The sequence below is a fragment of the Spermophilus citellus genome (assembly GCF_964194105.1).
Source record: "Spermophilus citellus genome assembly, chromosome: 11".
Lineage (NCBI taxonomy): Eukaryota > Metazoa > Chordata > Mammalia > Rodentia > Sciuridae > Spermophilus > Spermophilus citellus.
The window spans coordinates 106,279,931-106,295,409 of NC_138192.1; the positions used below are offsets into that span (position 1 = coordinate 106,279,931).

At 36.8% G+C, this 15,479-nt stretch overlaps 1 protein-coding gene across 2 annotated transcripts in view; it reads left to right on the top strand.

Moving 5' to 3' along the window:
• The window catches only part of PARD3B (par-3 family cell polarity regulator beta), a 1,004,964-nt gene that overhangs the window by 775,131 nt on the left and 214,354 nt on the right, over positions 1 to 15,479 (top strand). For both annotated transcript variants that reach the window (XM_081260439.1, XM_081260440.1), the window contains one exon: positions 13,262 to 13,372. In XM_081260439.1, the coding sequence (XP_081116565.1) occupies positions 13,262 to 13,372 (111 nt within the window). The remainder of the gene's footprint in view (positions 1 to 13,261; positions 13,373 to 15,479) is intronic.

The following is a 15,479-nucleotide window of genomic DNA, read 5'->3' on the forward strand; positions in this document are numbered from 1 at the left end:
GACTAAAGATAAATATGCCCATGCAAGGTTGTTTTGCTTAGCAAAAATGTTATGCATATTATAAAAACATTAAATACGAGTTCTAATGAATTGCAAGATCTCAGAAAATAATACCCAAGTTTGCCTCCATTCAAAATTGTTTTTTCTCCTACAGCAAAAAAGAAAAAAGAAAACAAAAGAAAACAAAATTTCTAAAAACCAAAATTAAGAGAGCTTTCACCTTTTTAAGAAGTTTCAAACTTAGTAACATCTTAAAAATCAATATAACAACTCTTTTTCATTGTTTAAGTTTCTCTTACCAGATCTATCATGAATTAATTACTTTGCTTCTTTTGTATTTGTACAATAAATGCTTGACAAAAAAAGTCATATAATTTTAGATTTTTATGGCACAATGGAAAAGTTTCCCACCTGAAGGGGGAAAAAAACTCTGATGTTCTCATTGTCTTTTGGGGGCAGATTTTACACAGTAAAAATAAAAATGAATATGAAAAGAAAAAAGATCTGGTTATACTTTATGAAGAAGGTTTAGGATATATAGAACATAAAAGAACATTATGTGAGCTAGAGAGGGTTAACACTTATGTTCTTAATTTCAAATTTCAGATAAATATGATTTTAGCTTTGATCCTTCCTGGACTAATTCTTTTGTCACTCAACTAATTAATTCAGTATGCTAGAGAAAAGATGCTAATTTGGGCATCAAAGAAGTGATAATTTTTTTTGTTTAATCAGAGTTATAAAGATAAGTTTTACTCCCATTAGATTGTGTCTGGAGTGCAATCATTTATTCTCATTCAGTACAGATGAATTCTATAGAAAATATGCCCTGTTTCTCTTAGCATCTGAAGATGGAGCATCAGCATTCAGGAAACCCCTATAAAACACTTCTTTGCATAGTCATTGTAAATATATATGAATGCAGTTTCTTTATATCATCTATACATAAGGAATTAGACACTATCACCTATTCTTTCTGATGATAGATTATATACCCATAGCATGTATGTTAATTTGTGCTGTTGGAATGTAAGTCACATTTGACATTTTGCCTAATGATTAGAGTCAAAGCCTCTCCCAAATTTTTAAGTGAGCCCTCTCTAAGTCTGATTTCCTTGATACAAATCAGTTTTTCCCTTCCCAGGCAATTTGTTGAGATGACCCCACCTGCCTGTGCATGGTAACTTCAGAGCCATTTCCTGTGGATGGGGGCCATTTCCTTCTGCAGGATGAATCTGGTCAGTTTGGAGCATACCCAGAAAGGTTGGGCATGGGAAAGCCAAGGTGGTTGGGAACCTCCAGCAGTTGATGGAAAACAAGTTTAGAAATGAGGTGTGATTTGGTCTCCAAACACTCTTTCCTTTCCTAGGTTTTGGGTTTCCAGGGCACTGGAGGTAGATAAAGGGAAGGAAAAAGGAAGAAAGACGTGTTGAGGGATGTACCCATGAGAAGGATCTATCTAGCTGTTGACTGAAGTCAGAATTCTAGCCATGTGATCTGTTTGAATTAGTATAAGAGTGCTATGTATAGGCCATCAGTTTTGTCTACTTACTGAACCAGGCTTCAAAACAGCCCAAAGATCCATTTAAAAATAATAATAACAAAAGGGAAAAAGATGTACATTCTGCTTTGAAATAAGTAAACATCTAATAAAAGGAAAAGCCTAACTATTAAGAAAACATAAAAATGCAAAAAGATCTATTTCTTTAATGCATTTCTTTAATGTTAAATGTATTTCCCAGAAATCATAAGCCTTTAGTCAGTAAGGCTGTTGCCTACCATGTCTCGAAGGCAATTCGAGTGTATGAAAGCAATTAATCAAAGTTCACTGCATTCCTGAAGAGCATCTTTTCTTCTAGAAAGCAGGGGGATAGAATAACTTAAAACCCAGTGTGGCAGTGACAGTTAATAAGCTTTTTAGAGTTCCCATGTGGATCTGAAAATCAGACCTTATTAGTATCTTTATGTTTCTTGCTCACTCATTCATGCTTATTTTTAGTTAATTTTAATTTCTGGCTTCTTTTTCATAGTTTCTCCTCCTCCTCCTCCTCCTCCTCCTCCTCCTCCTCCTCCTCCTCCTCCTCCTCCTCCTCCTCCTCCTCCTCCTCCTCCTCCTTCATTCTCCTTTCCTAACAGAGTGCTGCTTCAGTAATCTCAGAGTGTAGTTTCCACTTACTACAACAATGCTCAACAAAAGTTACTATCCAGTGCCTCACAAATCCCTTAACAGATTCTTACAAATCAGCCTTCCAGAGGCTCTTGTGTTCATTTTTAGGAATATTGGCTATTGGTGACACGAGTTTCCTTTGTTGACTTTCTGGACCATTGAGAATTACCTTCAGTGTGCTTGGTATTTCCATGTACATTGTGTTTCCCAGCCCCTTGGTGTGGCAAAAGCAAATTAGCTCAAGGATTCACCATGGCTGAATTCAGCCAGAGAGCTTCTTAAGACTTCCCAGCAGATGCTTTATCCACTTAGGCAGAAATCCTAGAAGGTTATAGGAACACCTTGCTTTTTAATCCTAAAAACAAACATCAACATATTTGAGATCTGAAGATACCCTGCTTTGGAATGAATAGTTGCCATGACCACCAATTTAGGAATTAGATCCTGGGAATGAGTGACAGTTCAGAGAAAAGTTGCTGCCTAAGGGTGGGTGGGAAGGTTAGCCTTAGGGGAAATAGTAGATAAAAATGTCAGTGGGATTAAACAAGTTTTTTTTTTTTTAATACAGCTTCTCATTGCTTTAAAAAGTTTTATAAAGTCTATGTCTAAACAATATATCCAAAATAAAAATTTTAATTAGAAATCTTAATTTCAAGATTCTTGACTTTAATATTGATTTTTCCCTCAGTATATTAAAACATCAACTCATTCTACTTCTTTGAATGACAAGGAGTGGACTTTTAGAGCTTAAAATACAGTCCTACTATTGTGAAAAGCATTCTGGGTTTCATATGTGCTTGGTATTTCCATATACATTGTGCCCCTTCGTGTGGCAAAAGCAAATTAGCTTCTTAAGAGCCATGTGTCTTAGTCTGTTATTTGTTGCTAGAATAAAATACATGAATCTGGGAAATTTCTAAAAAGGTTTATTTAGCTCACAGTTCTTGGAATCCAAGAACATGGACTCAGCTTCTAGTAGCAGCCTTGTGTTGTATCAGATTATGGCAGAAAAGAGGAAAAAAGATGTGGGTGCATGCATAAGGAGCAGGTGTGCATGAGATAGAAGAGAGGCTGACCTACTCTCTTGATAGCTAGTCCACTCCTGTGAGACCTAACTCACTCCTGTATGACCTAATCCAGTCTCAAGAGAACTAACCCAATCTCTTGAGAAAGATATATATGCATTCATGGTGTGATGCCCTCATGACCTAATCAACTCTATCAGACACCCCCTGCTTTAAAGTTTCTACCACCAAGCCTGTAGCACACGAGTCTTTGGGGGACACACCATTTCCAAACCACAGCATCATGGCAGTCAAGCATATGGAAAATTTTAAAATTGTAATATTTTTCCTACTTAATCAAGATTAGCTTGCAACACATAAATCTGTTCATTATTTTATCAATAATATTATCATAAAAGTCAGTAATGTCCTTAGGTACCCCCAAAAAGGGGGAAGGGAGATTTGAATCTCTAATTGGTCAATTTTCACTGAATTTTTATCAGATTCATTAACTGTCAAGTACAATGGGAACCATTTGAGCTAAACAAGGAAAGACCTTTGTGATATAAATTTTAGAGAGAAGCAATAGTTGAAGTGCAAAACCATATAAGATTATAATACATGGAAGTTAATTTCATAAGCATATGCATATGCTAATTCAGAGCCCAATTTAGAATAAATCAGACAACAGAAACCTTTTATGGGTGGATGTCAGAATAAACTATGGAGATAATAGTCAAAGGCCTGTGAACTTCTCTGCCCCCATATTTTGCTTGAGCTATTTTAAACTTATAAAATGATAAGGAAATATCATACATATTCTGTAAAAAAAAAAAAACTAGTTGCAGGGTGGAAAAACCATTATCCAAGTCCAGAAAATGTTACGACCATGAGTTTGTTCATTTCTACATCTGACTTTGTTCTATAAATTTCTAACTTTGATATTAATTGTGACCTAATTTTGTAGCCTTTTCTAAATGTATCAAAGACATTCACTGATTTTAGCAGGAGGAAAATTTACTTTGTTTCAAACGTTTCTGCTGTTTTTAGATTTATAACTTACCACTGACTTGAAACAAGAGCATCTGAACTTTTCCTCCCCAACCTTTGGTCCTCATAACATGGCTTTTATATTATATGCATCAAGTGGAAGTAGAAGGTCTCATGGTAATAACTACATAAACTGCCCAGTGGAGTCTAGCAGGAAGCTGGACAGAGGCTAGACTTGGAATAGACCTGAAGCAGAGCTGTACCTACTGTGTACAGGAATCAATTTATCAGCTTATATGTGGGAGTTTGGGAAAAAATTGGAAGTCAGCCTTACCTATGAAACCCATTTCTCTCATCCATATTACATCATATTAACTGATTAATTATGTACAAGTGCCTTCCCTTCCCCTTTATCAACTCTGTAAACAAACTAATTGTCTCAGCTATGGCTCTGAGTCTCCTCCCTCCCATGTAAGGGAGGTGCTGTATATCTCCATTCTCTTGCCCTTTATCAAGAACTTTATTCTCCTGTGCCAGTTTTCATAGCAGCATTATTGCCAATAAGCAAAAGGTAGAAGCAACCAAATCTCCATTGATGGATAAATGGATAAAACACACAGTGGAATATCATTTGGCCTTTAAAAGGGAAGGAAAATATGACACATGCTATACATAGGGGAAACTTGTAAACCTTATACTAAGTGACATAGGACAGACACAAAAGGATAATTATTGCATGATTCTGCTTACACAAATGACCTAAGATAGTCAAACTTATAGAAAGCAGAATCATAGTTACCAGGAGCTGGAAGAAGGGGGAAATAGAAGAGTGTTCTTGTTGAATGAATATAGAATTCCAGTATGGAATAATGAAAAATTCTGCAGATTGGTGGTGGTGAGTGTTACACAACAGTGGGAATTTACTTGATGCCAATGAACTGTGCATTTAAACATCATTTAGGTCTGGGGTTGTGGCTCAGTGGTAAAGCACTTACCTGCCATGTGTGAGGCCCTGAGCTCAATTCTCAGCACCACATATAAGTAAATAAATTAAATAAAGGTCCATCGACAACTAAAATAATATGTCTACATATGAAAGTTTAAAAAAATCATTTAAGTGAATTTTTATGCTTTACAAATACAATGAAAAATAAAATAACCTTATTCTTTTCTCTCCCCTTCTCCAACCTTTCTGTTTCTCTCTTTTTTTCTATGAAAAAAGGTTCCTTGTAACCAAAATTGAAATACTTCAGCATTCTCCTCTACCTCTGGCTACCACCCCACCAGTTAATGCCTCCAAATGGCTATACAGACACTTGTAGTTACCTGTCATCATTCCTGAGATCACACCCACCTGACTGCTGCTCACACCTCTGCACCGAACCTCACCTAGGCTATGAATGGTTTTGTGTCACCAAATCCAGTGATCACTTCTCAATCCTCACCGGGACTTCAGAACAGTCCTCCCATCTGTAGACCAGGTCCTCCTTGCAGTAATCATCTCAGACTTTTTTGTAACTGCATTCTTCTGGTTTTCTTCCAAGTTCTCTGACTAGGAAGAAAGTTCTTTGTTTCTCTTTTACCTGTCTTCCTTCTCCATCTAATCTTTAGATATTATGGTTCCTTAGGGCTTAGGCCTGGGCCCATTCACTTGGATTTCCCAAAGACATATTAAAATCATCAGGTTTACTTTCTTTATTGGAGCATTATAATCATACACACCAGTGGAATTCTATGTGACATGTTTATATGTGCATACAACATTACAAAATGATTAGTCGATTTTGTTCTCCAGTACCTCTCTACTCTCTTCTTAGGGCCCCTTCCTCTATTCTACAGATCTCCTTTCTATTTTTATGAAGTACACACACACACACACACACACACACACACACATTTTTTTCTTTTCCCTCTCTATCTTCCACATATGAGAGAAAACATGCAATGTTTGGCATTCTGAATTTGATTCATTTTGTTTAACATCATGCTCTCAAGTTCCATCCATTTTCCTGCAAACGATGTAAGTTCACTCTTATTTGTGGCTGAATTAAACTCCACTGTGTGTAAATATCATGTTTTCTTTATCCATTTATTCAGTAATGGACGGACACCTAGGCAGTTTCTATAATTTAACTATTGTGAATTGTGCTGCTGTAAATAAACAATGCATGCATTGTTATAGTGTGATGACTTTTGTACTTCAGGATAATCCTGAAGATGGGTATAACCTGGTCATATGGTAAACACAGTAATTGTGCTAATTTACATTCCCAAATGCAGTGTAAAAGTGTTTCTTTTTACATACATCCTTGCCAGTATTTATTATTATTTGTATTCTTTTTTTAATTGATTGTTCAAAACATTACAGAGCTCATGATATATCATCTTTCATACATTAGACTCAATTGGGTTTTGAACTCCCATTTTTACCCCAAATACAGATTGCAGAATCACAACTGTTACATACTCACATTATTACATAATGGCATATTAGTGACTGTTGTATTCTGCTACCTTTCCTATCCCCTACTATCCCCCCTCCCCTCCCTATTATTTGTATTCTTAATAACTCTAACTGGGATAAGATAAAACCTCAATGTAGTTATGATTTGCATTTCCTTAATTACTAACATGATGAACATTTTTTCATGTATTGATTGTCCATTTGTATTCTTTTAAGAAATGTCTCTTTAGTTCACTTGTCCATTTATTGATTGAGTTATTTGGGATTTGGGGTGGTAAGTCTTTGACTTCTTTATATATTCTGGATATTAATCCTCTGATAGAAGAGGAGCTGGCAAAGATTTTCTTCCATTCTATAGATTCTATTTTTACATTTTAATTATTTCTTTTGCTTTTTAAATTTGATGTCATCTCATTTATTAATTCTTGGTATTATTTCCTGAGCTTCATTACCTGCACATACATATTATTAGTGTTGACCCTATATTTTACTAATAGTGTTTGCAAAATTTCTGGTCTAATTCCTAGGAGTTTGATCTATTTTGAGTTTACTTTTTTGCAGGGTGAGAGATATGAATTTAGTTTCATTCTTCTACATGTGGATATCTGGTTTTCCCAGCACCACTTGTTAAAAAGGCTGTCTTTTCTAAAATGTATGTTTCTAGCACCTTTGGCAAGGATCATATGATTGTATCTCTGTGGGTTTGTCACTGTATCCTCTACTCCATTAATCTGTGTGTCTGTTTTTACGCTAATACCATGCAGTTTTTGTAACTAGAGCTCTGTAGTATAATTTTTTTAAAAATTTTTGTTTTAATTAGTTATACATGAAAGTAGAATGCATTTATGCACTTTGATATATCATACATAGGTAGGATATAATTTCTCATTTTTCTGAGTGTACATGTTGCAGAATCATATTGGTCATGCAGTCAATATATACATACAGTAATAAATTCTGTTTCATTCTATTATCTTTTCTATCCCCACAATCTCTCCTCTTCCCTCCCATCACTTCCCTCTACCTAATCTAAGGTAACACTACTCCTCCCTAGTGCCCCCCACCTTATTGTGAATTAGTATCCTCATATTATCTATAATGTAATTTAAAGTTGAATAAGTTGGATGTTGATTTTTTTCCCCTTAAAATTGCCTTGGCTATTCTGGGTCTTTTATTCTGTATGAATTTTTAGACTGTTTTTCTAGTTCTGTGAAGACTGTCATTGGTATTTTGGTGGGGATTACATTAAGTCTATATATTGCTTCTGGTAATGTGGCCATTTTAACAATAATAATCATGTCTATCTATGAATATGGTAGGTATTTCTGTATTCTAGTGTCTTCTTCAGTTTCTCTCTTTAGTGTTCTATAATGTTAGTTGTAGAGGGCTCTCACCTTCTTGGTTAGGCTTATTCCTAGGCATTGTATTTTTTTTCTGAGGACGTTGTAAATAAAATTGTTCTGGTTTCTTTCTCAGCAGATTTATTACTGATGTATGGGAAAGCTATTGATTTTTGTAAATCATTATATTTAAGATTGAACTTTTTGCTGCCTTTCAATTGAATAACCATTTCCAAATCACTGTCTTCTCTGTCCTCAACAGCCACTTCTCTACCCACTCTCCTGCAGTAGGCCCCAATCAGCCCTAGTGCATTTGCTTATTTTGCTTTTTATTTACTGCTTTTTAAACTTCATTAAACAACATTCTTTTAAACATTCTCATGACACTTTATGACTTCTTCTCAAAATGTCTTGGTTACTCCTCTGTTTCTCTTTAAGTTTACCAGTTTTCTCACTTGGTTTCTCTGTGGCCTTAAATCACTGAGAAATGATCTACCATGACTCTTAAACTATACCCCAAGCTTCTCACACCTGCAATCCATGACTTTCCCATCCATCTGTGTCTCCCCTCTGCTCTCCTGGATATAACCACCTGGCCTTCTTTCACCACTTGGAAGACCAAGCACATTTGCTACTTCCTCCTCCTATGAGCTTTTCACCTGTCCTGCTTGTCTGGAGCCTCTCACCCTTGTAGTCTCAGTTTAAATTATTTTTCCTTATTGAGGCTTTCCCCTGTTATCAATTCTCCATTGTTGTCTCTCCCGAGACAATAGTCTTAGCACTTTCACAATTTGTGATTTTATATTTATGCTTGTTTGGTGAGTGCTCTGTTAGAGTGTAAATTCTATGAAGATAGTAGGTAGTTTGCATCTCAACCCAGTATGAACCTTTTTATGGTTTTGAAGTGGCATCCCCCCAAAACTCATGTGAAATAATGTAAGAAGTATTAGAGGAGAAATGATTGGGTTATAGCCTTAACCTAATCAGTGGATTCATTCCTGATGGGGTTAACTGAGTGGTGGCCAGAGGCAGGTGGGATAGGTCTGGAGGGGATTGTTCAATAGCTATGTGCTATGTATTTTGTTTTGGGGAGTGGAGTCTCTCTCTGCTTCCTGATCACCAAGTGAGCTGCTTCCCACTGCCGCACTCTTCCACCATGATGTTCCTCCTCACCTCCAGCCCCAAGGAAAGGCACCTGCTGTGTATGGATTGAGACCTCTGAAACCATGAGCCCCCAAGTAAACTTTTCCTCCTCTAAAATTGTTCTGGTTAGTTCCTTTAATCACACTGGCCAAAAAGTTGACTAAAACAAACCTATACCCAGTGCCTCTGACTCTCTGACACATAGAAGATGCCTAATCAATATTTTTAAATGAATAAATGAAAGAAAGAAGAAAGAAAAGAAAAGAGGGAGGGAGGAAGGAAATAAAAAGAAGGAGGGAAAAAGGGAGGGAAAACTTTCTGTGAAGCTGTTTTATATGACCTCTCTAGAAACCAGGTGTTTTAAGCATATTTATAATTCATGAAAATCTGAATTTACATAAAGAATATGTTGAAAGGTGATTTTTCTACTTTACCAGAAGATCCATCATAAGATTCTATAAACAGGCTACCCAGGTACATGTAAAATAAGATTTTATTGATTGAAACCATATGTTTGCACAGAGTTTTTCAGGAAAATATCTTTTATATAAAGCAAGGATGACCTATAAGCAATTTCCTTAAGGCACCTCCCCCAGAGTGGTCAACCCTCAAATGTCTGAGATAATAGATAATGGGAGGCATGGAATGCAGGGGATATTGGAAACCCTGGAGGGCAGAGCTGTAATTGTAGCCAGTCAGGGTCCCCATAACTTTTCTCCCAAAAATAGCTAATGGGGAGATGAACCTCCCAAGTCTCTTTTCTTTATTTCAGGGAAGTGAGGATGGCTGTGGTGTGGCCCCAAAAGGGTTGCTAAGAAAGGAGAACAAAGGCTGGTAAAAGGAGGCAAACTGGTTCTTCCCTCTGATGTCCCTAACTGCCACTCCCCACTACTACCCCGATGACAAAGTCATCTGACTGCAAAATTGGAGAAACACATCAGTACACTCAGAAATAGATCCCAGTTAGCTTCTCTAGGTCTCTCCTCATATTAACAGTGTGGGCAATCCTTTTGAAAATTATTTCATGATTCTGTTCTTAAATCTACCTAAGGTTTACGAAATAAGGTAACTGGTAGCCATTCTCTTCAACAAAATAAACTTTACAGCAATTTCTGCCCTTATTAATTGAAAATTTAATGAAAGGTCATGAACTTTAAATCAAAACATTTATAATATTTCTGAAAGTTGTTGACTTATTGATGGTTGTTTTTTTTAATATTTTGTTGAGGATTTTTTGGTTTATTTTATTTATTTATTTTTTTAAGAAAGAGAGAGGAGAGAGAGAGAATTTTTTAATATTTATTTTTTAGTTTTAGGTGGACACAACATCCTTATTTTATTTGTATGTGGTGCTGAGGATCGAACCCAGCGCCCCGCCCATACCAGGCGAGTGCGCTACCACTCGAGCCACATCCCCAGCCCAACTTGTTGATGATTCTTGCTAGATTAAAAAAAAAGAAAACCAATACTTGTAGAATCAACTTAAAACTAATATTTTATTACTTACTCCCCCTGCCCCACCCCCTTTGGTACTGGGGATTGAAATCCAGGGGCGCTTACCATTGTGCCACATTCCCAGCCCATTCATATATATATATTTTAGTTGTGGGTGGACACACAATATCTTTATCAGTTTGCTTCCTTTTACCAGCTTTGCTCTCTGGGATTACAGGTGTGTATCACCATGCTTGGTTAAAACTAATCTTTTCTTTATCAAACACATTTCACTATGGTGGAGGCATGGCAAGCTATTTTTGAACTGCAGTAAAAGTGAAATATCTTAGGTGCCAGAAGGAAAAACTGTTTATGGGACATGGCAATAAGGATCAATGTAGAGTATGAATAGGCAAATTGTATCCTTCAAAAACAACGCTACTTGTATCTCAAAAAACACAAACCTCCAAATTTAGAGTAAAATATACAGGACATGGAGTATCCTGATATCTATAGCTTTGGTAACATTTTTGCCCTCATCAACACTCTGAGGCATTAGTTCTACCCTGACTCACCACAATTTTGAATTTTTATCCAAATATTATTATATTCAATGGCATTTGAGAGAATTATTTATCTAAGTGATGTACTATAGTACTAATTTCTCCCATAAATGTATTTAGAGTAAAAATGGTGTTCCCTAAGACTCTTCTGCATGAGTCCGGAAGCTACAGGATGTGTTTGTGCAAAGATTTAGTTATCTCCTGCTTTGTAGGCTCAGGAGTGGTCTTTAATGTATCAGAAGATCTGAATGTATTTGAAAGCTTACACTCTTATAGATATATATTTTTGGTCTTTATTTTCCCTCTGTTCCCTAGTTACTTCTATAAATAATATCAGGTTGTTGCTTTTGTGAAATGAAACAAAAAATGGATTCAGAAAGAGAGGCAAAAAAAAAAAAAGAAAAGAAAGAGGAGGTAAAAAGTTGCCTGAGGACTTAGAGATCATAGGGTGAAGTCAGAGCTGATAGTTGGTGAAGCGGGTTCCAAGGCTACACTGAATCTAGCAGAAGAACTGCAGTAGAAGTAGAGGTAGGTGGGAGGAAAATCCATGAGAGAGAACTTGCTAACTTAAATTGCAAATTGAGAAACAGGCAAAAGAGTCAAGACCAGGAGAGACTTCTAGGGAGAGCAGGATGCAATCTGTACTAGGATAACAGGAGGATTATGAATATTAGCAATGGCATCTTCCAGGTGTGATGCTCAGGGTTATCAGTTAACCAACAACCTCTGCTATGACTCAAGCATATTCCAGAAAAATACAAATATCTGTCTACTTTTATTAGGATTCCAAAGAAGACAGAAACAGATAGTTTTGTGATTCTTCTATTATTCTGGTTAGAGTATAGCACTTTCTTTAAAATGTATGTTAGATTCTCATGTAAAGAGATTCTAATGTCCTATGTATGTATCAGAAGGAAGTGGGGAGTAAGGTTAGCCCAGACACTTCTACTTTTAAAATCTCCCAGGAGAGAGAGGAGAGAGAGAGAGAGAGAGAGAGAGAGAGAGAGAGAGAGAGGTGGATAGTGAGAAAAGAAGATATAGATAGATAAATAGAAGTACAAGGATGGTAGATAGATGATAGATAAAAGATAGATAGATAAATGTAAACAGGAAGGAAGAGATAGATGGGAGAACAGATGGACAGGTGTATAGATAGGGCTAGAGCTATATATGTAGAGATACACAGAGTTAAAATCTGCTCCTATTTAATAAGAAAAAATAAATAAATGGTGTTTTCACAGGTTTCAAAATCTTTAACTGGAGAAAGTGCATAATTGAGTGATCTCCCCCAACCCTCATTATTAGTAGAGCAACCAGACATTCTCTTTTTTTTCACGTGTGTTGGTATCAAGACTGTGGGGGATTGCATCTGGAGAAAACATCATCTATTGGGGGGAAATGCCTGTCACATACAAGTGTCTCCTACTAATAATTTAATTGCAGCTTTGTTTTCCATTTCAACTGTGCAGTTTCCATTTTCCTAAACGTGCTGAGAAAACACTGTGTTCTTATAAAGCATCATGATTGCTGCTGTGCACGTTTAACTACCCAGACACCAAGCATACTACCCTGGAGCCCTCTTGGGAAGCCTGGGCTACATTAGAGAGTGAAAGGGGCCCAAAAGAAAGAGGGACAGGAGGCAATCAAGCTCTAATCCCAGCTCTGTCACAGGCCAGCAGGAGGTCTGGGGGAGGTTCAAAACCCCCCAGAGCTTTCTGTCCTTCACTGAATTATGTGTTCAGTGAGGTCCCTTGCTGCCCCCTCATTATGTACTCCTGTGAATTTAACCTTAAATGACAATGGCGTTGGTGCTGTAGGGGCCTGTGTAGAAAACAGTCAATATATAGTCATACATGAACAATAATCACTCCGTTTTTCACTCTATTGAATTAATAGCTCAAAATGATTACTCTCTTAATCACGTGATACTGCACTTGATGCGTAATAAATATCTGGGTTTAAAAGAAGAAAAAAAGAGAGAAAGAGAGGAATCCAGTAACTATATTATTTTTCTGCTTTCATTATTTTGTCTCCATCTCATGCAAATTGATCTCATTACAATAAAGAATTATGGCCCAACAAACGCATCTCACATATATCTCACAGTTGCCACAAAAGCAACTGAATATTGTTAACACCTCCATGTCTCTCACTAGATTTGGAAAGAAGAAAGAAGACAAGGGCGGAAAGGCTGACCAGAAAGGCACTCTGAAGCCCGGGAACCTGAGAGAAGAAGAGCTGGAGAAAATGAAAGAAGAGCGGGAACGGTGAGCAGGAGGGTCGAGCCCTGTTTGGTTGGAGTCTGTGGTCTGTGTTTAATTCGGTTATTGAAACAATCCACTCAAGAGATTTTATTTTCCTTTAATAAACACACAGGTCGACTCGTATATAAGAAAACACAGCTGACATAAAACCAACCTGCCTTTCTGGGGAATTTTAATTATATTTTTGAGAAGAAATTAATTTTGCATTTTTATTACATCAGTACCTATAATTCCATAATCCGTTGCTCCCAGTTTTGACTATATCAGTGCCCATTTTCCTTGTGGTTTAAACAGTGAACCTGTTTTTGTTTGTTTCTTTCTTTCTTTTTTCTTCTTTGAATGCAAAGGTCATTTTGATATTGATATTTATAACCATCAAGTTCCCATAGTCTGATCCTAATTTTCGTCGGGCTGTTGTATGCCTTCTTAATTTTATTCTGCTCAATCCGTTTGGATAGTGTAATTTGAGAAATACATGTCCTTCATTTTTCAAAAAAAAAAAAAAAGCCACTGTCTTTTATTAGGCTATCAGCAAGCTGAAAAGTATGTTGCCCATCTGTTAAAGGGCCGGCTTCATTTGCTGAAATAATGACAGTTTGCAAGGGCTGAATTCTCCTATTTGAGGAGCTTAATGTTCCATTTGGACAAGAGGTCCTCCACATATCTTTGATGTTAACCCTGGCACTTATCCCAAGTGGATGTGTAAATGTCTGATTTTGAAACATGTAATTGAATATTCATATTTCTCCTGAAAATTCTTTGCCTTCCCAACTAAATAAAGCTTGGAAAAAGACCGAGATTATGAACAAGCTAGCATATAATTTTAAGCCTTTGATTCTGACTTCATTATATGGCAGTTAGATTTATTCACTGTTCACTTGCTTATTCTTGTAGTTTTTAAAGATCGGTTTTTATATTTATCTAATCAGTCTACTATGTGTACTAAGAAAATCACATCTATTTATTGTGTTTTCTAGCACACGGGAGTCTAAGAGTATCTACTCTTACCCTTTGACCCCTATCTTGTAGTCTGTTTTCATGGAGAAGGCCGACTTATCAATATTGAGGGGGGAAAAGCTATTTAGTTCTTTCTCATTTTTGAGAGGTTGATAAGCTCAGTTCCAGGGTCACCAGAGCAGTTAAAAGGAAATCAAGTGTTTTACATTGTTGTTGACTATCCACCTGACAGAGCCACCCCAAAGACAAGAAATATATTTCTCCATCATAGCCCAAGATCAGTAATCCTGTAACGTAAAATGTAATTCAGGCTCCAATTTTAATGCATGTATTGGCAAAGACATCTGCGTGGTAAGCCTGCATCATAGATCTTTGCTGTTCCCCTGACTTTGCTTTCGTGTCCCGTGTCTCATCTTCAGGAAACTGAGCCCTTTTCTAGAATGCAGACTTGACAATTTTTTTTGCTGCTCAGTACTTGCTTGAGATGGGGGGCAAAAACCTCTTAGTAGATGGGGAACTGTGTGCCAACTAGAAAATTGATAACCCATAAAATAAGGTGGGTTGTCTTTAAGCAAGAGTTCATTTCCTTTCTGGTTTTGCTTTTAGGAAGCAGGTGCCTGAGGGAGTTTTGTTCTTAAAAGCAGGGCTGTAAATTCGCCTCAGCTGACTATATAGGCTTCAGGTCCAATTTTCTTAAAATACGTTTGGTCAAAATACTGAAAGAACTCTACTATTAGCCCCCACTTAGGCCACTTCCCACAGATGAACACATAAAACACATCTGAAATGGGTTTCCTAGAGACAACATTGTCTCAATCATGTGCTACAGGAAGAAGTTGAAGGAGTTGATTTTATGGTTGGGTGCTATAGAATTAATGACCCAGGACATTTCAACAGGGCCATGGAGGGTGGAGGTGGAGGCTGAACATTTGGCATTGTTCCCAATCCCAGAGTTCTGTTCCTTGGCTCTCCATCATCCATAGGAAAGCAATTCACAACTCTCAAAGAACTCAGTGAGTGTTTCACTCTTCATGGTATGGTTATGGAAAAATAGAATCAAATAGGAAAGAGTGATAAAAGCTATTATTGCACTTTTTTTCTAATACATTGGAATGTGGTTTCCTTGAACAACTCAAGCTATTCTATTGCTTAC